Here is a 25,903-nt window from a genome sequence, read left to right as displayed (position 1 = left end):
AATGCAAAATTTGCATTAAAAAAAATATCTCTAATATCTAATATATCTAATATCTAATGTAAGACTTTAGATGTATATGTATAATTATGATTATGTCTTTTATCATTATCAGTAATAGACTTATATCATTATTTCGAAAATGTTAAAATTAAAAAAAAACATATATGTATAACATAAAATATAATATATAACAATCATAACAGAAAATGTTATGATTTTTAATTAACTTAAAGAGAATAGCTTTGCATTATCTTTGCAAAATTTAAAACTTATATTCCGTAATCATTGCCCGTCTCGCAATTAAAGAGAATGATATTGATACATATGAATTCGAAAAACAAATTGAGAATTCGTTCGATTCAACCAATAGTTTATCTTGAATAAAAAATTTTGAAATGACATTCATCGTAATAAAATCATCATCGTGATATCCTCGATCTCGTTCACGCTGACACGTGCGCAATGATGTTTCGAATTTTTTGCAATTCGATTCTCTTTCCCTCTCTCCCCATTCTGACACCTATTCTAGAGCAAATCGCGACACGCTAATATCAAGGGCGATGGAATAAAATATAAAAACGTGCGCGAAACAAAATAGGAAGAAAGAAAAAATCAATCGCGAAAAACTCGAGAATCACCAATAGGTTCTATAAATGCGTACGTGCGTACAGCATTCTCGTATACTTTATACATGCGTATATAGTTACGCACGTGAATATATCTGTATTTGTGTATATGTGGATGTGTGCATTTGTGTACATGTGTATGTGTATGTATCATGGAAGCGCCGAAGATATTCGCACGAGATTTTCGAAACTATTCAAATGAGACGTATATGTGGGAAAACGAGACATGTATATCGGACTCGCGTATGAGAAAAATTCAATTAGTGTTAAACTCAACGACATTCCATTTCCTTTTCCTATCTTCGAAAATCTTCCCGGCGATTTTTTCCGATTGATTCGACAACTTATGTCGAACCTAAGTGATAAACATCGTCGCATTACACACACTCGGTATTTTTACATATACTCAATTACTTGTTACCGAGGAATATAGCGCGATAATGCAGAAGACGACTTTCGTTAACAATTTTTTATCCCATGAAAATAATAAATCTGCCGTGAATCTTCCGTACGATTCATGGGGGGGGAAAAGATAGAAACGAAGAATTTCTCTATTCGTTTTAGGCCCTCGTGCGTCCTCGTATGAACGTCGACATCGAGCTTTGTACATTACCTTCGAGATCCGCGACTTCGGAAACGCGGGATCACATTTTCATCGCGAATGTCGAAAGCCTAAGATAGAATCGTAACTCCTACATAGGGCGCCTTTCGTACATTTCGGGAGCAATTGTTCCGTTAAATATATATATATAAATATAAATATAAATATAAATATATATATATATATATATATATATATATGTGTGTGTGTATGTATCTTTTTTCTAGTCCAGATAATTAATATAGCTCTTACATCTATATATGTGCATATTCTGAAAAAAAAAACAAGCAATGAAAATGTCAATGGTACGTAAAAAAATATGCAAATATGCGCTATCGAAATGAGATTTGAATTGAACGATGACGAAAGGTACGAAAGGTGCATTTACGACATTATCCTATTTCAGCATCGTAGTACATCAGCTAGGTGATCGTGTTATGCGATGATATCCGCTAAAAGGTATTATATACACGCAATACAATTACGGAGTAGCGTCACATTTATCATACAGATAGACAATAACCTGGATGTATTTCAAATTGCGTACTCGACTAAACAATTTCTACATTTATCCTAATTGCTAGAAGATTAACTAAAGGTCTTAACTGTAATTCTGTGTCTTACCATGTTACCTCGTTTAGAGGTCCACTAACTTACTTACATTTAAAGAGTACTTAAAATTAATTTCTCATAGGCATATACCTCTATGCATTAAACCCTTAAGCTTATGTCGCGCTCGTACATTAATTATCCTCATCGTAGAAAAGAAAGTAGTAGTAGTAATAGTAATAGTAGTAATAGTAGCAGTAATAATAGTAAATTACGAGCGAAAGGATGTACTATAATGTAATTGATTAAAAATTGGTCTATGAGTCTATTATTCGCAAGCGATAACGCTTGCAATCGACAAACACTCGATGAAACGGTACATGCACAAAGAGAAATAACACAAAAAGAAAAAGTTAACATACATAATACACAATAGACGCGTGTAAATGAATGAAAGAAAAGAAAAAATAAAACGTAACGGTTCTTATCTCAGCACCGGTCAATCGATCGTTCGACCCTTTCCGATCGCTCCTCTTCTCGAAAGGCACGAGAAATTGTAAATTCCAAGCCTCTTAGTCTCGTATTCGCAAGCTATAAGAAATCCGTATGTTGCGTAGAAAAAACTCGTATGCAATATATCGTATGCAGGGTTAAAAGTTTCGCAAAGAGAACCATACAGAATGTCAACACATAGAAAGCTTGTCGCCATTCCCATGTTTCTCCTTGCAATAATTAGCATCGATCAATGATGTTGATCCGATAGAATGGTCTGCGACTCAACGGAAATAACGATCGGGAAAAGTCATCACTTTATCAAGGTTCCCGGTCGTCGTATCGCATTGACGAATAAGTTGGAGGAGACGAGAGATCGTGAACTCGCTTTCGGTCTACCAGATGTACCGACCGGCGTCGTCACTTTACGTACATTATGTCTACTATGAAGGAACAAAACGTCTGGGGATATTTGGCACAGATTAAACGGAATTTTTCTCCAACCCGCGACATGTTTGAATAACACGCGAAAACATAGTAGACAGGAGTTACGCAGACCTATACACGCGGGGCACCGATGTTCGTTCCGCTCTGCCGTAGCGTTTTTTCTAACATGTGTGTCAAATATTAAAGATTGCGTGCGGATATATTTTGATTAATCTTGTTATTATTTGAGTCCACTTTCTTCTAGTCATTTCGCGCCCCGGTCTAGTGGTATGTGTAACCCCGTAACAAGCGAAAGAACATATATACGCGTCGTTTTATCTTAATATCTCAATCCTCGCATTGTCGTCTTGTATTTTTTGCATTTTCGTAACAATATAAAAAAAGAACGTAAATATGTACTTTATACTCTTTACAAATCATATATTTATGTATAACATATGTATTATACAGCGTACGCAGACTTAGCCGCCTAGGAATATTATCGACGATTCTCGCTTAAGTCTAAAAACATACTATCTAGTAAAACGAAGGATAAGAAACGTCCGCTTCTCATTTCGCAATTTTCTCGCGAAAGAAAGGGAATCTTTCTTTGGGAGGAGGGAGGGAACGGGAAATTTTTCGAGATTCAAAGAAGATCTCTTCGAGATCTCGTAGCGATCGGAAATACACGATCGGAAGGAATTGTTAGTATTTACATGAGAAAAAAAAATGGGAAAACGACGTTTCGTTTCAATAATTCGACACTGAGGATCCTTTTATTAAGCTTCGAGCTTGGCTCTGCCTTCGTTATCTGTTTGCGCTATGTCCGTGTGATTTAAAACCTTATTGCTTCTATCTTAAATTTCATTCTATCGTGATTGTATGCATTATTTCATTTTAAGCGATCTTTGTAAAAACGAAGGCAAGCAAAACACGTAGGAACATACATAAAGTGCCTTTCGCAGTATATAGAATAACGATCTCCGGTAACAATTGGAGATTTAACGGCAGACGGAGAGTATTCTTTTCCGTTGTACCGAAAAAGAATACATATACGATTACAATAATTACAATCGCTCTGTCTACCTATCTTCGTAAATATTCGCTTTCTTTCTGTCCAGGCCAAAAAGGATTCCTCATTTTCGAGTGATAAATCGCGATGATGTCAAGCGATGGAAACGAATGCGTCGCTGTTTCGAGTACATCGTTCAGTGCACGGAGCGCAGTGCGTTGCTGGATCACGAGTGCTTCACCACGATCACGCCGGGTCGCTGTTGGGTTTGTTGTTGCGTGTGAAATTGGAGGAAGTGTTCGGCGTGCAGTATCCGTTGCTTCGCGGATGTCACCGTGGCGGACGTTGCCGAAGGCGAGGCGGAAGATGGGGGAGAGGACGATGTAGACTTCGTCGACGTTGAGTTCACCATCGTTTGTTGCTTATTGGTCAATGCTAACGGCACCTCCTGCGCGGGCTCTCGCTCTTCGCCAAACAGATGGTCGCCCTCCAGATGACGTATCGCCTCGACGATCGTTTCCAAGTTCTGCCGAGATGTGTTGGCGATATACAGCCTTGCTTGTGGAATGCCGTCGTCCAAAGAGTTCGACGGAGAAGGCAACCTGCATTTAGAAATCTTTCGTTAACGAATATCGAATATCGTCTAGGTTTTTGTAGACAAAACGAATCTACGATTACTATTACGTCAGATAAATTAAATACAAAGAACTATATAAAACTATACATGACTTTATGTTTGAGCTAAACTTTTTATTAATTTATGGCACCTTTCTCTTATTCTCTATGTTTCAGAAAACGATCAGAATCATCAGACAAACAACAGTTACATACTTAAAACAGAATAAACATGATATACGTACCTCTCCACCTCGACTTTGGGCTCAGCCTTTATCGCAGCCTCTAAAACACTGGGTAGCCGTTGAGGCTCAGCAGCCGGTGAGAAAGGTCTGCTGGGACTCGCGGTAATGTACTGAGGTGAAGTGTTCTTAAAATCCGCAGAAGCTGATGTGGCATAGGTAACGCGACTCGACGATGAAAATGAATCCGTAGTGGTCTGCTCCTCCATCGCCGTGAACACCTGATTTTGGGCGAAAGTGACGATCTTCGGACTACCTGGACACGATTCTTCCTCCTTTATCTCCTCCGGCTTTATCTCCATGTCAGCTGGCTGTGGCGATAATGGCGGCGAGCTCGGATCCGGACTTGAAGTTTCCACGGTTTGAGTGGAACCCACAGGTGGCAAAGACATAACCGAGACTACCTGCAACGCGGCCACCGCCTCTTCCGTTTCCTGCGCCATCACATTGTCCGTGTGCTCGATGACCTGTTAGAAGCAAGTTACGCTAATTATTAGTATGATAGTTGTAAAACCTGTGCTTTGGCAATTTATTCGTTCGAGGCGGAAGCAAGCAAAATGTCATTGAAGGGAAAAAAAGGAAGAAATTGATTCGATAGAAATAACAAAACTGTACATAGTGCGTTGTGTCACGCGCGGACTGTTATCGGAAGCAACGATCTCTATTCAAGCAATTAAAACAATGTTTGCAATATTTTTCGCCTGGAAACGTTTAAACCCTCGAGGGTCAAACGAGAGTTCACGGCTGAATTATATTCTGCATCGTGTAGATGGTAATCTCTCGGCAACCGAAATCCGTTTAAACATGTTTTCATATAGATTGTGACATTTCAGTTAAGGCCGGTATATCGCACTTTTATTACGTTTTTCTTTTTTCTTTCTTTCTTTCTTTTTTTTACAACTACATAATTCCATTTGCAAAGCTTTATGTCGCTTATCTAGCTTGCCTCACATAATTCAAATTTTATTTTTCTTGTTTTAATTTTATGAATTAATTTATTTTTATACAATATATTGTTAAATTTTTTTCACTGAAGAATCTTTTCGATAGATTGATGAAAACGATTATACGAAATTGGACAGTTACCTCGTGGGGCTGATAAGCGATAAGCTGATTGTCCCGGAATCTCTCTGGATATAACTGACTCTGTATAGCTCTCATCTGTTTCTCTAAATGCAGTCTCGCGTGACGCTCCCTCTCTAGCTGTCGTCTAAGCTCCACTACCTCGCTGTTCACGGAATGTCCCTCTGTGGTCACTGTGATTACAGACATCGGCTCGGGGGACATGCTGCCCAAGCCTTCGTCGCCGCTCTCGCTGACATGCATAGGTAGACTAACGACGACGCCTAAACAGAAAAAGTCGAATGAAAGAGACATTAAATTAAAATACCTTTTAGTAAAAAGATGAAAATACAATTGATAAGCGTCGCAATTAAATATTAATTAATTATACAATTTTTTCCCCTTTTAAATTACTTATATATCGAAGAGTAAGTGTCAAATAGATAACTGTATGTAAAGGAAAAAAATATTTTTATGGAATAAAAAGACTTAATATTTTTGTGAAATTAATTTTAGGAAAGTTTCACAAATTTTCGGATTACAGATCGTTGGAATAACCGCAATAAACTTTCAGATTTCCGGTGCGCGCGCTTCAATGCAGCAGTGCGAAAACACATATGCGGTATAAACGGAATTGCGAGGCCATGAGCGAAATTAAATCTGGTCACTGTTTACGATATAGAACAAATATAGAGACCCTCCCCTCCCACCTCGCGCGGATCAAAAGCCAGTTCATTTGTTTCGACGTTATATTAAAGCGAAGTGAATGTAACTTTACGTACTCTTGTATGTTACTTCATTTATGCATTTATGCGTTGTTTGACGTCACGGAACGTCAAATTATAGCGCGATAACGTAGCAAATTGCGTGTGCACATACCGTTCTAGCAAATACTTTTCATCAACCGAACATTCATTAATTAACATTCGTGCCGCATAATTTCTATGGCAACGATAATTGAGATTATCGACCATTGTCATTGAGATAGTTTCAGTATCATTAATTTTCATTTTTCAAGCCAAACTATAGATTTAAAAGTAATATTAAATCGCTTATATTACACGTAGTTTGATCAGAAATATATCATGCTTTTAAATATTATACATATTTCCATCCCATACCCATTTAATCCCGATATTGTGTATAAATATAATATATAAAATACAAAATTTATAAAATATATAAAATATATAAAATATATAAAATATATATTAATAAAAAAATTATATTTTTTTCTTTATTTAAAATTGCTTTATTTCTACACGATTTATACCACAATTCATATTTATAGAGACCATCTGCAAAATACCTGTTTAAATATCAACTTGAGGAGTCGAGTTAGCTTCTTCTTTATAAATTGCGAAACGTTATTCTACCGCTCGGATAATGATTGTAAATGTCGAGACTAATATTTGAGGGCAATCGGGAGGATAACCGCGGTTGATCGATAAAAGTGGCCCGTCGGCATTAAATCCGCTCCGTCGCACAGCCGACGACGAACTTTCCGAATATCGGCGTGCCATCGACGGAGGAAACTAATTTACGATAGAATCAGAAATTGAAATTGTCTCGGTCGAAGTTCGCGACAGATACTTTCCGGCGGCCGTATCGCCACGACGGCGACATCACCGAAACGCCGAATCGAGTTAGATCGGAAAAGGAGAGGCACTTTAATCCGTCAAAGTTGTATTTAGCCGCCAAAGTAATAACTAGACTTTCAAAGGCTAACATGGCCGGGAACAATTCCTGCCATTGTTGTCCACTGTCCCGTTTCACCGAATCCGATTATAATCGAAAGTTTAATCTTCCAGAGGCATAATCTCATATTTTAATGAAACGATGTATCACAAATTAATTATTTGGTATCAAAAGTTTAACATTACTTGAGTTTTAATTTCATTGCACAGTTCTCTTTTGTTCATGTTGCTTTTTAATGGATAAAAGTAATAAAACACAGCCATGGAGAGAGAGAGAGATTCGCCTTAATATATAATAATTAAATTAGGTTCTACGCACATTGGATTAGGTTTCACTCAGATTAAATTAGATCGTGAAAGTTTCATATATATATTCGCAATAATCGATATTATATCATCTCGATATTATATTGAGAGCTTCTCTCCTGAAATAGTCTATGCATATATCTTTTCGACGTAATACTATAGTCGCGAAGAATGTAATTACTATCATGAAAATGACGAACGTCTCCCTCAAATGCGTTTGCATTAATCGTTCTCGCCGACATGGGAGTGATTAAAAAATTCCTGCAAAATTTGTCATTCCTGCAGCGAAATATGGCACAAGTCTCCCGTGCGTATTGATTTAATGAATACGTAAATAAATAAAAGAGAGACAAATTTTTCACACGCGTTATGGCGACATGTTCGAACATTCACCGATTCGTTCAAGCAAATAAATCTATAAATAAATCTACAAATCTATAAAGCTATGTTCGAAAACGTGATGTTATTTACTTGGACGCGAGAGAGTTTTCGAGACTCAACAATTCAATTTCGCGATTGAAAAATAACTTATGGTTCAACGTTATAAATGCGGGTAAACCGTGAAATAAGCGGATCGCAATGTATATTTCCGCAACTTTTCGCGCTCTGCCGATTGTTTCCGCTTTTTGTTTTTATGATACTAAATCCACACCGGGACAGTGCAATCGCGGTCGCACGGGCGATAAATAATTCAAGCCCATTTGGAAAATCTCGTTATGCGATGAACGTTAAGTTAATTCCATTGCTTTTACGTGTGCAAATGTTTGCGCGCAAGCAATGCTCGCAATGATATTTTATTGATGTATCTTTATATTATCGCTATATTTTTTCGTGATATATGTTTCGATATGTTTATCGCGATTTTTTTAAAAGATTCTGTGCAATTAATCTCTTAATTTATAAAAGCAGAAAAAATTGTGTGTCTTTCAAGCTCAAAATATCAAGCTCTTACTCTCTTTTTGCATACATAATTAATTTACATTAATTAATTAAAAGATAACGTAGACTTTTACCTTGAGTGTCGGATTTGCGTTTCTTGGGTACATCGCCACCCTCGTGTTGATTTACCAATCGTTTCAGTTGACAATTTTGCGACAACAATTGTGTCTTCTCTTGCTCTAATTGGTATATGTATTCGGCAGTCTGTTGAAGTATCGCAGCCTGTAACATAAGTAAAAAAATTAATTATTCCGCGCATCTCGTTTTAGATCATTGTGCACGCGAATCGCCATCTCACATTAAAATATACGCGTCGCTTATCGTCAGGATCTATCTTTATGCTCAAAGCGTAGCCGACAGTAACGATAAAAAGCGTATTAAAATCTAATAAAAAAATTGTCGAGAATACTCAATGAGAAACGCGAATCCTTACGATAAATCGCAGAGAGATCGCATTCACCGCAGGTGCCTCCTACGTATTATTCGCAACCTGCACGGACCAAAGGGACGCGATAGTGGGAAGAGGAGAAGAACGGGGACTTCCTGTTTACGTGCCCCATGAGCTTAAGGGGTTTTACGTGGTTAGAGGGAGAAAAAGAAGAAGGGGAGACCACACTGTGCGCCGATAACATCCGGCGAAGGGTATCGCGTGTCACGCGTTACTACGTCGTAGTAAAACGGGAATGGCTTCGAGGAGCCAGATCGGCGAAAACAAAATGGCCGATTGATACCCGGCCGCGGCGCGGGGTAACGGGGCTGGGTGTACGGTTCGCACCTGCCGACAGGTGGTTAACGAACAGATGCCCTGCGTATGCTCCGATCGTAAATGCACGAATGATTCTCGCTATTGTCCCTCGTCCTTTCCCCGAGCGACCGATCCTTCGCGTTTCGTGAAAAAAACATACTCGATTATTCCTCCCCTCTCCTCTCGAGATGTTTTTTTTTGCCTAATTAGATAGCCTAGAGCAATCGAGCAAATTGGTATTGCGCAATTTTTGTGCACCTATCTATCTATTTACATAACTCTTCATCTCGCACATATAAAAATAATTAAAAAGATAAAATTATAAAAAGAGATAAAAATATAATATATATATATATATATATATATATATATATAATAATTTTAATATAATAATTTTAAATAAATGTGAAAAAAATAAAATGATATGAGAGAAGATATAAAATAAAATTAAAAATATTAAAAATTAAAAATTTTTTTAAATTACTCCGTTGTGCCAACAACTGACAACAATTAAAAATAATAAAAATGAAGATTACGCGTACACAAAAGATGAAATTTTATACAGATTAAATATATGTTTTATATTATCTCTTGATAATAGAATTTTTAAGATAAATAATGTAATAAAATATGCTCTAGTAATATTCTAAAAAAACCAAAAAGCTTTTACAAGATACGATATAATCAAACGTGAATAAAATTTTTATTAAAGTTTTCTCATTTTATATTCTCATTTTATATTAAAATATGTAAGTAATCGAAATAAAAACGGATATGCAAATGCGGGTCACGGACAAGAATGAGTAAAAATAATTAAATAAAGCATTACAAACAATATAATTTGGAGTCTTGTTTTTTTTAGCATGAAAAGACAATGATTTCAGAAAGTATATAAACGAGTGTAACGCGAAAAAATCGCAATTCCCGAACGATATCACTGTGAATCTGAATATATCAAAGTAATATTATTTCAAGTATTTATTATTAATCTTTGATTATTTCAATTCAACGTTTTAAAAGTAATTACATAGATAAGACAGCAAGCACACTTGACAAATTTTACAAACAAAATTTATACGTAACAAATTTTCGAAAAAAAATCGCTGTTCTTTTAAAAAATGGACACAGAAAAGATACGTGATAAAACTGATAATAAGCCGTACGAAGTGGAAGAAATGTTTCACAAGAAACTAGGTACTGATATGAATTATCGGCATTCGTACATTTGGCCATTTGTCATAGGACATACAGTTCTTCAGGCATCAGGGTTCGTTGGATTATACTCGGTGATCTTTCATGCGAAACTCGCTACAACTATTTGGGGTAATCAAACTTAAAATATATAATTACGATGTTAGCATTAAATTATACAAATCTAGCATGAGCAATTGATTGTATATTTTAATAATAAAATATTTTACTTTTAATTCATTAAATTATATATACTTTTTAGATTAAAATGTGTACATGTTATGTTAACAAAAAATATAACTAATTTTTCTTTTATGACATGTTTCTGACAAGAATTCTTATATGTTTGTTGATCAATTTCTTTCTTAGAAACTGTATGATTATTTTATCAAATCATTCATGCTCTTTATGATTAAGAAATCATAATAAACATTAATGTTAATTTTTCAGCGGTTTGGGTTGGATTTTGGGCCCTTCAAGGAGTCTCGTTAGGCGCGCATCGTTATTATACTCACAAAGCTTATAAAATTACTAAACCTGTGAAGATCTGTCTCTTCTTTTTGCAAACCATGGCAGGCCAGGTAAAAGAAATTGACGAATATATTTGGAACAAAATCTTTGAGAGACATACACGTCAGATGCGTCCGAAACAGAAATAAAAGATCTTGTCGCGTAGTCTCACAAACAATTTCACTTTCATATCAGAACAGCATGTTTACGTGGGCTAGAGATCACAGACTTCATCACACATACAGCGATACAGACGCAGACCCCCACAATTCCAAGAGAGGATTCTTTTTCTGCCATATGGGTTGGCTTATGACGATAAAGCATCCGTTGGTGAGGAAGAAACAGAAAGAACTCGACATTTCAGAATTCCGCGCTGATAAAATGCTGATGTTTCAACATAAGTATACAAATGTTATCACAAATTATTCAAATTAAATTATTCACCGAAGAAATACAATAGCTGTTATTAAAAATTTAAATGCCTATTGTAGTTGTAACGCCAAGTCATAAATATAAAGTAATACAAATGTGATGATTTTTCCAGGTACTTTTTTTATCTTTATTTCGTTATAGCAATTGTATTGCCGGTATCAGTCCCAATGTACTTCTGGAATGAGACATTATGGTCGTCGTTCTTTGTGGGATATTGCTTTTGGTATGTCACCACCCTCCACATCATGTGGACCGTAAATTCATTCGCTCATTTATGGGGTACTAAACCTTATGACAAGTGAGTTTATTATCTCAATATCGTATTATTAAGTAGGTGTTTGGAAAAATTTTTGACAGGAGAAATATTATTATGAAAATCATTTGTTATTTATTTGATCATATTCAAATAAAAATATGTTTTTTTATAATTATACTAATTTCTGCTATTTTAATGTCATTTAATTGACATTTACTCTAATTATAAATGTTATTTTAATAATCAACTATAGTCAATTTAAAATCAACTTTAATTATGTGTAATTTAATTATCATTTGAATTCTATCGCGATTTTTCTTTCAAGTAAAATACAATCTTACTAAAGTTGTAAATCTTTGTAACATTGATTGTGATGTTTTTTTCAGGAGAATTCAAGCAACATTTTCGAATATTTCTTGGTTCGTAACATTTGCCGACGGTTGGCATAATTTTCACCATGCCTTTCCTTGGGACTATCGAATGTCCGAATTTGGAAAGTTCAGAGGTTCGAGTGTATGTGTGATCGATTTTCTCGCTTATGTGGGATTAATCTACGATTTGAAGACAGCCTCGCCTAATGTCATTTATGGACATATGAAGAAACATGGAGATGAAGTAGGACAAAAAATGCTGGCGGAGAAACAAAATCCTAAAACGAATAAAAATACTACAAATATGTTTATAAAAAATTTAGATTAAAGGTCGAAATTGCGACCATAAATTTTTCAACATTAATTCGAAAATATCTTGTTTAATAAAAATGAACAGAAGTTATTCACACACTCGCGATATGAACGCGTTTCTCAGCTTGCTGCTATCGAAGGTATTATCTTTTGCTCTTTCGGGAATGAAATAAAAAGAATTCTCTGCTGAAGCAGGTTAGCACGTCGATTATTACGTTGGAAGACCACGAGCTCTTGCGATTTATATGGTCTGCTCGACCCAAGTTCCAGCGCACGTGCCCCGAAATCTCGTTAGACGATTATTCGCTCTGTAAAAGTCCACACAGGCCAAGGTCGCTTGCTGGCGGTGGTATCGACGATTTATGACGCAAATAACGATTTATGCGTGAGATCACATTCATTTTCTTTTTCGAACAAGTCGCCAATTTCGTCTCGGATTATTTTTATATCTTTATAAAAAGGATATATTTACTCATAATAATTTTTGTTTAATTCAGAAATATTTCCGATTTACATGTAATTTTAATTTTAAAATTTATTTTTTTTAAGATTTTTTAAATTTTTTATAATTTTTCATATATTTCTTGATAAAAAAAATTAAATATTTTTGACAATAATAATAATGATATTTAAAAAATAATTAGAAATTTAAAACATACAGAGAGATTTTTAATCCACAATTATTTCGCTTCCGTTTTCGCTTCTGTATCAGTAAAAATGTAGAGTACGACAGCTGTGCGGTCGTCCGTTTGAATGGGGATGATCGATATAGAGGTACAAGATGAAAAGGGCGAAATAATGCCAGCAGCTGGCGATCGAAAGAGAGGAACATTCGCTGCAACGCACGATCGCGTGTCTGAGCTCGTGACCCCACCTGCTGAACTCGTTTCCACGAAGCAGGGTCACAACTGCCCTCAAATAATCGACGAAGCGGCGTTGCGTATCGCAAATGTATGTGTAAATACATATTTTTACACGTGACAATATTTTCTGCTAAATAAATATATATCTAAAAAAATATCTTTTACATTTAATTAAAAATTTTTAATTTTACCTTCTTTTCTCCTTAACTTATTTACAATCGTTCTGCTTCGAAACAATCAGATATCTTCTCAAATATTTATTGCTTTCAATGTAAAGATTCGATGCTCCGAACTCTCTTTGAAGATTAATATTCATCGATAAAAATAACGTATTAATTTTGATATATATTCTTTCTCATGAAAAGTATTGATTTGGGGGAATTTGGGAAGATTTATCATTTCCAATGCACATTTCTGTACCGTTGTCGTTGCACGCAACTGTTATTCTACGACTGGTTATTCTACTATTACTACTACCACTACTATGCGTGCAATCTTCTCCTCCTTCGCTCTCGTCCTTTCGTCTCTTTTCGTCCTCGCTCCCTTTCACACTTTCTCCTTTTCTTTCCGCAAGAGAACTCCCTCCAAGGACTCGCGGCTCTTTTATCGTCAAATCTTTCCTTCTTCGGTTCGCGAGAACTTTCCCATCGAAGATCTCCCCGCCGCCTCGGCAATCAGATTTTTTTTTCTTGTTGCAGCGGCGGTGGCAGCGGCAACGACAGCATTCCAAAGCATTCGGGTTGGAAGAAAGAGGGAGAGAGAAAGAGGAAGGAAGGGAAGAGTGCAATCTACCAAAGTCGCCCTCTTTGGCTATCCTCGCGATCGTTTACGATTCCGCGCGCGAATCCAACAGGAATTCCTTGCTATTCGCGATGCCCTATTGTTCTCGTTTGCGAATCATCCCGCTGTGTCTTCTACTCGGCTAAAAATTGCCGTTACGATGGCAGACGTTAAATAAAAGAGAAATGAAAAGATTAAACGTAAGATACTGAATGTTAATTATAATTGACAGATTGCGCTGCATAGTTTGCATTTTATTATATTAATAATTTTAGCAATCACGTACGAGAAGTCTACAGATTCATAATTGAGAAAAAATTATAATTTTACTTCTTAATCTCAAAAATGATCTCTATGTAATGAAATTTTTTTTGGAATTTCTACTTCTGATGATAAAACGGGTTAAACAGTTATATAAATTAAAATATGTATCATATATATATATTTAAATCGGTTTGCTGCGCACACTTAATCTCGTTTCTCTCGGACAATAATGTGGTCCGAATCACCGTAATTAATTGCTGTTATTGCACCGTACATTTTACGCGCTTAATTACATAAGATGCACGAACGAAATTTTCGAGGCGGAACAACGCCAATGATTTACCGATAAAACGCCCGCTATCGTTATGGCTCTGTTATTATTATATCGTAATTACCCCGCTTTTTTATAAAGCGACAGCTTGCTCGCAAATGCATTCTTTCTGCTGGCGTGCAGAAACATGGAAGATGCATAAAATTAACATTTTTTCGAAACAATTCGATAGTAATTAGTTGTCAATCTTGATAATGCTACGTTTGATATAAGTAATTAAAGTAATTAAGACTCCTCCTTCGATATTTTATTACAACTGCATAAAAGAGAAAGAAACTTCGATAATTATCAAAAGTTTTCTTGGGGAAGGCATATATTTTATATTGAGATATATATATCAATAATAAAAGTTTCAACGATGTCGCACAGAGCTCAAAGTATTAAAGAATCTTCCCATCTAAAATAACTTTGTTCTTTGTCTTTCTTTTTCTCTGTCCCTTGCTGTCCCCTGCTTTCTTTTTCTGTTCCAATGTCGCAATACGCGATTACATATTTCGCGAAGGAGTCGATTCGCGGAGTCTAATTAGAATTCCCGGCGATGAGGTAACGAAGAAGCGAGGTCAGACTGGCTCACGCGGAGGAGATAAAAGGATGGACCGGCCTGCGGCCGTTTTCGAAGCATCTTCTTGGAAGAGAATCCTTTGTGATCGCTCGCCGTATATGCTAAGTAAGCGGCTCCAACCGGCGTCCTAAGGCGAAACCAGAGATGCTAGAAATTCGAACCGGCTTCACGACGGCGCAGCGGCTACAGCGGAATCACTGGACCGGACGTTGAAAAACGACTAGTGTCCGTTTTCGTTTACGATGACGAAATCGCGACATAATATGCGGCAAAACAGAATTTCGCGCTTACGTCGCACCAGTCCCCTCACCGTTTATCTGAATAACAATCAAAAAAAAAATTCGAGATATGCTGTCTAAAAATATTTTTCACGAAATTAAATATTCTTGAAAAAAATTGTTTACAGTCGCGTATAAAAAAAGTCATTTGTACGCGCATACATTAAAAAATTTATAAAAAATAATAAAAAGACTAAAATCTCTCAAAAATAATTTTGTTTAGAATTTTAAACAAATTGATAGGGAGACGCAAAAGTAAAACAATATCCTCTATACGGTAACGGCTTTTAAGTTTCAAGGTCTCTAGGTTTCATGTCGCAGCGCAATTATGGAAGAAAGTAATAGTATCGATAATTGGGCAAGTTTTTTACCTAATTTGTGCTCAATTGTAGTCATTGGAGCGGTGATTGGCGCGTCGTCTATTATTGTGTCTCTCCTACACAAACATATAATTTCCTATAACGTACGGTTGGTATGCGGGACGATGTCTCTCTTTCTCTCTCTCGCTCTCCCGATGCGCGCAATTCCCCGCTTAATCGACACGAATATCGCGATATTCCATAGACGAAAGATATTTCGCGTTTTGCCACCCGCACACCAGTTATACGCTTCTCTCCGCCAAGGGAGAATTATAAATCGGGCGCATTTGTTCATACGTCACGGCACATTGCGACGGGGCGTCGCGGCGGCGCCAGACGTCGGCGCGCGAAAAGCGCTTTTCCGCGTGCGGCCGAGTGAACGAAAATACGTTTTCCGCGAAACGCTCCGTCGTCATGCTGCCATCCTCCTCTCCGCTCCCCATCCCCCTTTTCCGTCCTGGCTTTTATGTCGCGATCTCAAAGCTCTGTCGCCGTACTGTAATTAAAAACGTTTATTGCCGCCTCCTTGTGCACGATGAGACGAGAGACTGTCTGCCGCGAGCGGGCGCGTGAATGATATCCCGCGGATATTACGTCTCCCAAAAGTGGACGAAAATGACTCGCTCGTCTTGCTCATGTGAGTTAATTTTTAAATCGCGTTAAAATTACTGCCAGTGCACATTCCAATCTGAGAAGATCATAGTAGGTATATTAAAAGAGAGTGCTTTCTTCTCCTCCCCTCTCGTTCCACTGTTCCCCGCTGCACAGTTTTCTCTTATATAAAATCTCTACAATTAGTGCATCTACTGTTAAATCGCAATCGTTGCGTGATAAATATATAAAACACAATGTAGAATATCATTTTAATGCGATTAAATCAAGTGATATTTCATTGACAGTTTTATTTGTATTTATCGTAGAATTTGTGGTCACGTTTTCTATAGATTCCTCTTTACTTTCATTTTACTTATGTTATATAATACTATTTCTTATTGCTAATAAATAAAAATCTTGATTCTATAGGATAATATAATCATATGATAAACCTCAACTATTTACTTTTAAGAAAATGCAAAAATTAGTAATATTTATTATTACAGTCTTATTGTTGCATAAAATTTACGATAATATTATAAACTAAAAAAATTAATGGAAGGGAAAAAACGAGGAAATGGCCTTAAAACTAAGACATAAAAGAAGAAAATAAAAAATGAAGGTATCGAGTCAAGAAAAGGTCAGTTGTAAAGTTATGCAACTGCATTCTGAGCATAGTATTTTCTCATACGTGCATTAGAGGACATTACTCCCTGTGTGACGCGACTTGTTATAATGTGATCCAAAAGAACACATTAACGTAAAATGGGATTCGTAACGTTAGCGTTAATAATATATTATTGTATCATTAATTAATTAATATGTACTTGTCGATTTTCGTAGTAAAAATACACTAGATTATGAGAGTTACACTAGATATACTAGAGTTTCTCGTGAAATGAATGGGAGGAACGTTAATTAATTTTGATTAATTTAAAATCAACTTTTTTTAAAATTAAATATATAAATAATAGGATGTAATAAATGCTCTCTAAAATCTAATATTCGACATACGCACGTGTTATAATTCTAAAATAAACTGTGAACCACAAAAAATCTCTACTTATAATTATAAGAAAAAGAAGCAAATGTTATTCTTACGATACAGGCTGACTAGTTTGTGGCAGCAGGATAATTTTTGTTCATACCTGTAACACAAAAAGAATAATAATTAATTCAAGGTAAATTGATATATATAACATAAGTCAATAATACAATAATACTATTCCGAATTAAACTAATTTAACTAATCGAAAACGAGGAAACTATAAAAATTAGACAATACGATAACATTTTTTTGATCGATAATTCCCCCATGAATCATTTAGCGAAAATCATACAGAAATTTTCCAATATATAAACGTTAAGTGTGACGAAGTGTGACTTTGGTTCATCATCTATATCGGTCGACGTATGAGCGACGCTTAAGCTTATCTTAAACGAGCGAGCAAAGACAACTGACGTTTGTGAAAGCTCGAAAATCGATCGAGCAATGATGAGACAGAATCGATATATCTGATTTGAGCCGCTTATTGCGAAAGGTACGCGTTCTCGAAACTTGTCAACTTGACAGAATTATCGCACTCGACGATTCCTACAATATATATCGACCTTTCCCGCATTTTGCGCGCCACATTTACACGTGATCGGTAGTGCATTAGCGTAAATACATAACGTCCACGTAACAGCTTCGCTATGGCTCAACATATCTCTCGTCGTCATGCGGTCGTTAGACTCTACGCGTCGACTATATAAAATGCGGCCGGCAGGAATGCGCGTGGGAATGCGTGCGTGCGTGCGTGCGTACGTGCACGGGAGAAAAGAAAGTTATGCGTTCTCGATGCGAATCAATATTAATGGCCACGCACCTATTATACGTCGTATCGTTTGGAAATAAATAATCTTCGTCTTTGAAGAAAGAAACATACATCGTAGCATTTTTGTATATATCTATATGTCTGCATAATTATATATTTATAAATTTCTCCATTTTTTAAATCTTCTCTTTATTACCAACATTTCGTACGAATAAGATAGATAATAATACATCCTCTCTTCTTTACGTGAATGACAGTTAATATTAAATATTAATGTCGATTCGTCCGATATAAATAGGATATCTCTAGCACAGTGCATTTTCTGATGTACTGTTGAAAATTTCAGAACATAATTTCCAGACTTATTACCTAATATAATATGTGATTTATTACGCATATATCGATGTAGCCAAGCTGAATCAATTTACTTGGTATCCATTACGTTGGAAATGTCAGAGTCTCACGATTTTCAAGAAGTTATAAAACGAGAATTCTGGGAAATGTTATATACGAAGCCGTAAATTGTTATATGAAATTAGTTCGCGTGTTTTAAGAAAAAAAATCTTATTTATTTTTCTATATGAACAAATTAGAAAGAAGTCAAAGGAAACAATTTCTTGCTCTAGATTGTTATTCGATACGATTGCACTGAGCGCGATATGTTAATGTTCTTAAATGAAAAAATTCGAATAATCGGATCAGTGAGCTACAAGTGGGTCAAACGTATATCCTTTGTCGGATTTAAAGGCGTGCATCGAATCGACGAATATTCAAGGGCGTCGAGTTGCTGGATTGAGATTTTTAACGATACTTTAGTTACAGATAAGTTTGTCGGATAATCCATTCGATGTGCAATGCTTTCCATCTGGTATCAAAGCATTGTGTGGCTCATTCCTTTTTTCTAAAATATGCAGATTAAATTACTTTTATAATTCTGTAATTTATTTCTCATGTGTGAAAACATGTAACAATGTTTTTCAAAATATGGAAAATTATGATATGTGCTTATGTTTGAAGAAAAGTATTCACATATAAGAAAATGCAAAATATCATTAAATCTGCTACTTCTATCGTTGGAATTTAAGTTTATAGTATAATATTACACGTGAATCGAATGCTAATTTATTGCTCCAATTCCGAATATATTGTTTTTATATATTAACGGGAAATTAATTATGACTTAAAAAACGAGTTAACCCCAATTTGTAAAAGTTTGCCAACTGACCTAAGTCACCGTATCGCGACGATATAACAAATGCAAATAAGAATATACATTCTAGATAGTAATCAGAGAGGTGGTTTATTAATGATTCCACGAAGCAAACATGTTTGTGAAGGTCGTGCAAAACACGATCGTGGTACTTAAAATATATAAGAAGGAGAAAAAAGTAAGGGAGAGAGAACCAAAGAGAATATACAGCTATATACACGAATGATGAGGACGAGCGTGCATCTGATATCCTGGTTCGACTGCAACACGACGGGTTGTGGCTGCATTCCCGAGGGAGAATCAACGTCGATAGCGCGACGGGCGTGCAATTACTGGCCTCAGCCAGACTCATGGAAAAGCCGGTAATTAGTTAGCGCGCTCCAGATTCGATGTTTGAGCAGATAAGCTGGCGCCTCGACCGCCACCGTGACAGCGACGCCAGCGGCTCGCAATCCACTGGTTCATGGTCAAGGCCAAGGTCACGTCGCGTACTCACGATGACCATCGCGTTGCTTTATCGCCATTCTTTTTTCGGAATGCGATTTAATTTATTCGGACGTTTTAATTCGCCCGGCGAAAGCATCTTCGTGTATCTATTTATCGCATACTTAAGTTCTATCTCGTGATGATAAAATTTTGCTGATCTTATCTCCTAATAACTCTAGCAATTTCTTCTGAGAAAAAAAGTATATGTACTTGCATGTAAATCTATTTATTTGCGGTATAAAAATTAAAAAAAAATTATATGAAAACGTGATCTTCTAAATGATAAACCGAGATTTCTTCTGAAGTGCAACCGAAAGTTGATTCCGACAACCGCAGCATCTCGCAGAACTGCGAGTGAGCGAGGATCGCTCACAAAAGAGCGGCGGTTTCGATATCGCGTCACGCATAGAAGATTAGCGGCGCGAACGTGGCGTGTTAGTCCGCGTGTTCGCGTGCATCCGACACTTTTCACGCGAGATTCCAAGAGAGCGATCGAGTGTCAGTAGTCGGTTCTCTCGTGAGAACGGATATGCGAGAAAGAGATCCGACTCGTTGATCTGTATTGCATCGCGTTCTATGCATCGCGACGAGGCTCGGTGCTTTGACTCGAAGACTTTACGCTTCCATTTGTCCGATCGTACCTTATCATTCCGCGAACAAGAGAAAACAGACGAGCCATCACGATCGAATCGCAATCGGTTCGCATCCGATCGGATCTACGTAAAATTACGCCGTCGTATATTTCGCTTTTCTCGAATCTCACTCGTAAATCTCCTCAAATAACGAACTATTCAACGAATAAATTTATTTTCTTTCTTCCTCGGAGACGCTCATCCGGAAATAAATCGTCCATTACCGAAGTCGGGTATATATGTGCGATTTAAATCGTAAAAGATCATAGTCGATCGTTCATTTTGATTTCTGGTCACGAGAGGATGGCATAAATGGCGGCCGTCGTAGATCGGAAGTCATTTCGTGCAAAACAAATCGCCGGCGATTGGCCGGTTGTCTTAAGTGCTTGCGACGTTATTACGTCAAACGAAGCTGAGTGCCGACGAGACGAATCGCGGCTCGTTTAAACGACTGGAGTCTCGTGGCGGCAGGAATCAAGAGTTTATCTTCTCGTACGTCGATCGAGCCATTCGGTATAATACGCTCGATTTCATTATCGCGACAGTGAAAAACGCCGAGTTTCTCGCCTTTTTCACGACGCGCTCGTAATAGCGGATTTATGACTGCATTAATTCCGCACCGCGACGCTAATCTGGCTGGCGTAAAATATAAGTAGATGCTTCGATAATTACCGATAAGGGAATCAATCGCTCGCGACAAGATTCAAGTATAACGCGCGGCGATTTTAACGCGTGAGTTGACGTAACGCGTTATGTAAGCATTATATTGCTAATGAAAGTATATAGCACCGCGTAAAAATGTCCGATCGTAATTTCGACATGACTGATTTAGCAAATAAAGATGTCTTCTCATCTTGTCTGGTGCCTATACTTGAAGGCAATGAAAATTAATATACGTACGTTCTCACGCGTACATTTGCAATTAGTGTGTTATCTTATTATTAGTATGTCGGCGCGATAACTATGTACGCCATGAAACATGGAGCGAAAGCATGTCCTGTACATTTTTTTACGACACGCAGGATCATGGGAAACACGGGTGACGCACGAGTGTATCCGTGGAAACGTCCCTGACATCGGATTTCCAGAGTCCGGCGGATTTATACGCGCTCGCGTGTAAACAACAGAAAGGGTGAGGCGTGTATGTACCAGAAGGCCAGCTGGGGAAACTAGTTGCACACATTCGTCGTGGAATCGCACCGCTCGCATTGTGAATCGTGCCGAGATAGCTAGGTAGGTAGGTAGATAGGTAGGTAGGTAGGTAGGTAGATACCAGTAGCACGTGGCCGTTTATGGGAGACACGATTCCCATTGGATGCCGAGAGCCGGTGGAGGCATCGGGCGTTACGGACGACCGTGACCTTGACTGTCGACAAGGACAGTGAAACGCGGCGAACATACAGGTCCGCTCACAACGGTCGGGACCTTGCGAATTTCGGTCTCACGCGGTTTGTCGCCTTATCGTTCGATCGTTCTTTTATGCGAGCGAGAGTCGACTGAATATTCCGATGAGGGCGGCGATTCGCGCATAACTTGGACGACGTTGTCTGGAAACGGAAGCGAAATATGAAAAAAACATATCGTCGAGTCAGAACCACTGATTTTTAGTTTATGTGTGCAAATATTTTAAATATAATGTAAATATGTTAAGGTTTATTTTATTATTCTTGCTCGAATAATAATTGCTAATTTTTAAGATTCTTTAAATTATTCGATTCTAATCATAAAATAGCCGCATGTATTATTTCAAGATTAAAATACATATATCAATCATTTGAAAGCATGTGGCACTTATTATGTCATTACATTTTTTTATCATAAATATTATCTTAAAAAACTGATTGATATATTATATAGATTAATATATAAACTTTAAACACGCTAATATATATCATTCGGTGTTGAAGATGAATAGTCAGAGACTTGAAAATGAATATCTTGATAATCATAGCTCGTAAAAGTCAAAGGTGCTCGTAAAAGCTTCTCTCAATGTCAAGGTGCAAATTCTGCACAAGGCTCGCGTGTGAACCAGACTTGAGGCACACGCGTGCGAAGATACCGATTGCAGGAAGGATGCGAAAGAGGGGAAAGGCTCGATGCTTGAACATGGTTTGTTTGCATTCCACGACCATGGAACGATCGTCCGTTTTTCATGGAAATTATCATTGCTTACTGTATGCGATATGTCTTTCTCTCCCTTCATTTTGCTCTTTTAATAATCACCATGAGATTTACGAAACGGTCGTGTACGAAAAAAATTTTAAAGGCTGTGGTAGAATTTTCTGAGTAACTCTTGTGTAAATTAAGACACGCAATTTTGTGCCAAATATATAACATAATATAATTTTATTACGAGATATTTTTATAATATTTGCGCACACATACTGGAAATGTATGTATTAATTTCTTGCAGGTAAAAATTTAATAATTAAAGTTATGAAAATTTACCCATAAATTAAGCTAAGAGTAAATTATGTGCAGTAGTATAATTTTTCCTAACTCAATTTCATAAAACATTATCTGCACTTTGGCTCTTTCTTATCTTTTTGTAGTATACCTGGCTCCAGGTTGCTGAAGGTCTATCAGAGATCACGCGCACACGCAAACTCAATAATGAGCGTAATAAGGGTATCTATAGTTTGCCATAAGTAGCTACAGAGTAAATAGATAAGTACAGAACAATCGTCGAATCAATGCGATAATACAAGATAATTGCGATGCACTTTTGTATAAATCTTTTTATAATATTTATGCATTTAAAAGGCGACTGTCTTGATATCGCTGTGAAAAGCTCTGGCTGTCTATCGAACTTAAACTCCATTTCAGCGCGACGCAAGCCAAGTAGTTGCCGAGCCCTCGAGAAACTTTAATATCTCGCGTCGCGAGAGATTAAAGATTCAACCGCTGCTGCTTGTCATTCTATCGGCACGTTACTTCGGAAGAAGAAAAGAGAAAGATGGATAGAGAGAAAGCACCCTTTTCTCTCTCTCTTCTTCGCTTGCGTCCACCAAATTACGAGTCCCATCGTTTCGCCTCATCCTACGACTTCCACCAGTCCACCTTCATCCTCTTCTTCGTCTCTTTCTCTTTTTCTTTCTCTGTCGAGGCGTCGCGACGCTAAGTCACACTTTTACGACGTTATTCCGTTAAACCGTTTGCACAGTCCTTTCGGGCGTGACGAAAGCGCTCTTGAGAAGAGCGGTTCCGCTTTAGAAAATATATTTTCATCCCGTGATGCACGCTCGATAAAGATTCTATCTCTTGTACGTTACTCCTCTAATTTCCGTTTACTTTTTTGTAAAATTGAAAAATTATTTATACGTGTCATCTATAGCAAACAATGAAATAAAAGATTATTCTTTTATTTGAACTATTTTCAAATAAAACAATTCGATTGCTCTTTTATAAATAACTTTTTATTCCAATTAGAATTAATTTGTTGGAGGAAAAGGAGTAATTATAACGCAATTACAGCATGACGCTTAAATTATATGTTAGTCGATAGACTAATTTGCATCTTACGACACTGCAATAACGTGCCGCGCCCTGGTGACAGTCAATCATACTGAATACTCGCAATGCACACGAGAAAGAAGCAGAAAGAAACACAGAAAGAATATGCATTTATACTCGATCGAACACATATACGTTCCAACGAAGTGTACGATGACACGAAATTTTTTAAGAACGGATTTTTAAGCGGAAACACACGAGTAATAAGCTTACGAGTGTGTATATTATCTATAACGGAATGTCCAAAACCATTCAATGTATGACATGTAAAGTACACTCGAGATTCTCGGCAATAAAGTATTTACAATACGGTAAACATTAATGTCATCTCAAGTCGCTGATACGATATTGAATAAACACCATTTGCATTTATATTTATCATTTATGATTTGTACATAAAATGAGAGTTTATGAGAGAATTATATTCGCGTGACACAAGAAATACAAACGAGCCTTTAGAGAATCAGCGAGATATCAAACAAATCTTTTGCGGTCACGTATGGGTCGTTATAGACGATTAGCATCGATCATTCGGCGAATCGAGACTGTTAGAGACGTTGCCGCTGTAACAAGTGGTAAAAAGGAATAACGGCGGTAGCATCCTTAGCCGGTGATCTTTACTGCTGCTGCCGAGGATATTGACTTCGCGATGGTGAGTTGGAGACACACGGAATATGGGTGAGAAAACGTAAGCCCGAGAAATATATCCCTCGTATTGCGGTTAACTCTTTCACAGCTGCATTTTTGTGCATGACTGCGAAGATCTCTCGCGCATAAAATGTCAGCCAGATGCAGCAATCGTGAAGTCAGAGGATAATGTTTCGTTTGTCATAATATTGATACTTTTAAACATATTTGTTAAAATATAGTTTATACCTAAAGTCCAACTACTTTAAGTCTCTAATTTTCGCGACTATTTTCGTACTTGAGATAATTCCATTTTATATATCTTAATTCATACTGAATTTTAATACAAGCATCTTCCGATAATCTATCCCAAATATTTTTATTCTAAATAAAATTCTGTCAAGAATATTATTATATTATTATATTATATTATTTAAAAAATGATCCTTAAATACATTGTCAAAGAATTTGTCATTAAAAGTAATTTCGTAAAATTTCGGAGGAGGAAAATCATGAAAATATTACGTACTTTGCATTTAAATTTATATAATCATATATTAAATAATAAGCCTATAAATATCTAGTTTCAATGTTTGCTCATATCCAAATGAAAAATGCCTCATAATATAAAGCCATGGAAAAATGAGCGATAGGATCAAAGCCTAGAAGAAAATGTATACGCGACACCGGATGTCCCGGGAAGATGCGGGATACGCGATACCGGCGCAGAGACCGCGGCCGCGAGGAAAATAGACGCAACCGATGAAAGAAAACGACTGACCGGCCGCCCGGCGAGAGCGGGACACGCGTTGCTCTCTCTGTCGTCTCGCGGAACGGCGGACGTTCTATTATCGGGCAACCGAGCGCTATTTTTAGCGTCGATTTCCCGAGGCCGCCCCGTTGCACCGTCGCCATCGGCGCGGAGCGCCACTGACCTCGCCAACCGTTGACTTCGCCGCGACTGCGGTCTAACCGCGAAACTTTGCTGAAATGTCATCTCTTGCCCGCGAGATAGCCTTCTTTCGCCCTTTGCGCCGCATTCGCGGGTCTCGAACGAATATACGATATCGCGTTTCAGATCGCCAGCCCCCTCGAGGAGCTTCCACAATGATAAGATTAAGAAACGCGTCTTTGAAAATTCCATCTCGAATAGTACGGTTGATTTAATCAGAGAGATTCGTGATTCTAAATTTTAATTAAATT

The 25,903-nt window shown here is 37.1% G+C and overlaps 2 protein-coding genes across 2 annotated transcripts in view; one reads left to right on the top strand and one right to left on the bottom strand.

The window, feature by feature from the left end:
* Window positions 1-1,503: 1,503 nt before the first annotated feature.
* The window catches only part of LOC105259388 (helix-loop-helix protein 11), a 128,341-nt gene continuing 103,941 nt past the window's right edge, over window positions 1,504-25,903 (bottom strand). The window contains exons 3-6 of the mRNA XM_011271288.3: window positions 8,642-8,789; window positions 5,650-5,909; window positions 4,567-5,030; window positions 1,504-4,308 (exon numbers count right to left, since the gene is read on the bottom strand). Of these exons, the coding sequence (XP_011269590.1) occupies window positions 3,933-4,308; window positions 4,567-5,030; window positions 5,650-5,909; window positions 8,642-8,789 (1,248 nt within the window). The 3' untranslated portion in view covers window positions 1,504-3,932. The remainder of the gene's footprint in view (window positions 4,309-4,566; window positions 5,031-5,649; window positions 5,910-8,641; window positions 8,790-25,903) is intronic.
* LOC109610596 ((11Z)-hexadec-11-enoyl-CoA conjugase-like) lies at window positions 10,248-12,815 on the top strand. Its single transcript, XM_020030029.2, has 5 exons — window positions 10,248-10,635; window positions 10,954-11,084; window positions 11,209-11,414; window positions 11,558-11,743; window positions 12,088-12,815. Exons 1-5 carry the CDS (start codon window positions 10,431-10,433, stop codon window positions 12,398-12,400), a joined length of 1,041 nt encoding a protein of 346 aa, XP_019885588.2. The 5' UTR covers window positions 10,248-10,430; the 3' UTR covers window positions 12,401-12,815.

The sequence above is a fragment of the Camponotus floridanus genome, unplaced genomic scaffold, assembly GCF_003227725.1.
Source record: "Camponotus floridanus strain SB8 unplaced genomic scaffold, Cflo_v7.5 scaffold105, whole genome shotgun sequence".
In the NCBI taxonomy this organism is placed as follows: Eukaryota; Metazoa; Arthropoda; class Insecta; order Hymenoptera; family Formicidae; genus Camponotus; species Camponotus floridanus.
This window is presented reverse-complemented; position numbering and strand designations above follow the sequence as displayed.

Coding starts and splice junctions, on each gene's coding strand:
- LOC109610596 (XM_020030029.2), top strand. CDS start 10,431: ATGGACACAGAAAAGATACGTGATAAAACTGATAATAAGCCGTACGAA. Junction 11,415..11,557: donor ATGCTGATGTTTCAACATAA/GTATACAAATGT, acceptor TGATTTTTCCAG/GTACTTTTTTTATCTTTATT. Junction 11,744..12,087: donor GGTACTAAACCTTATGACAA/GTGAGTTTATTA, acceptor TGTTTTTTTCAG/GAGAATTCAAGCAACATTTT.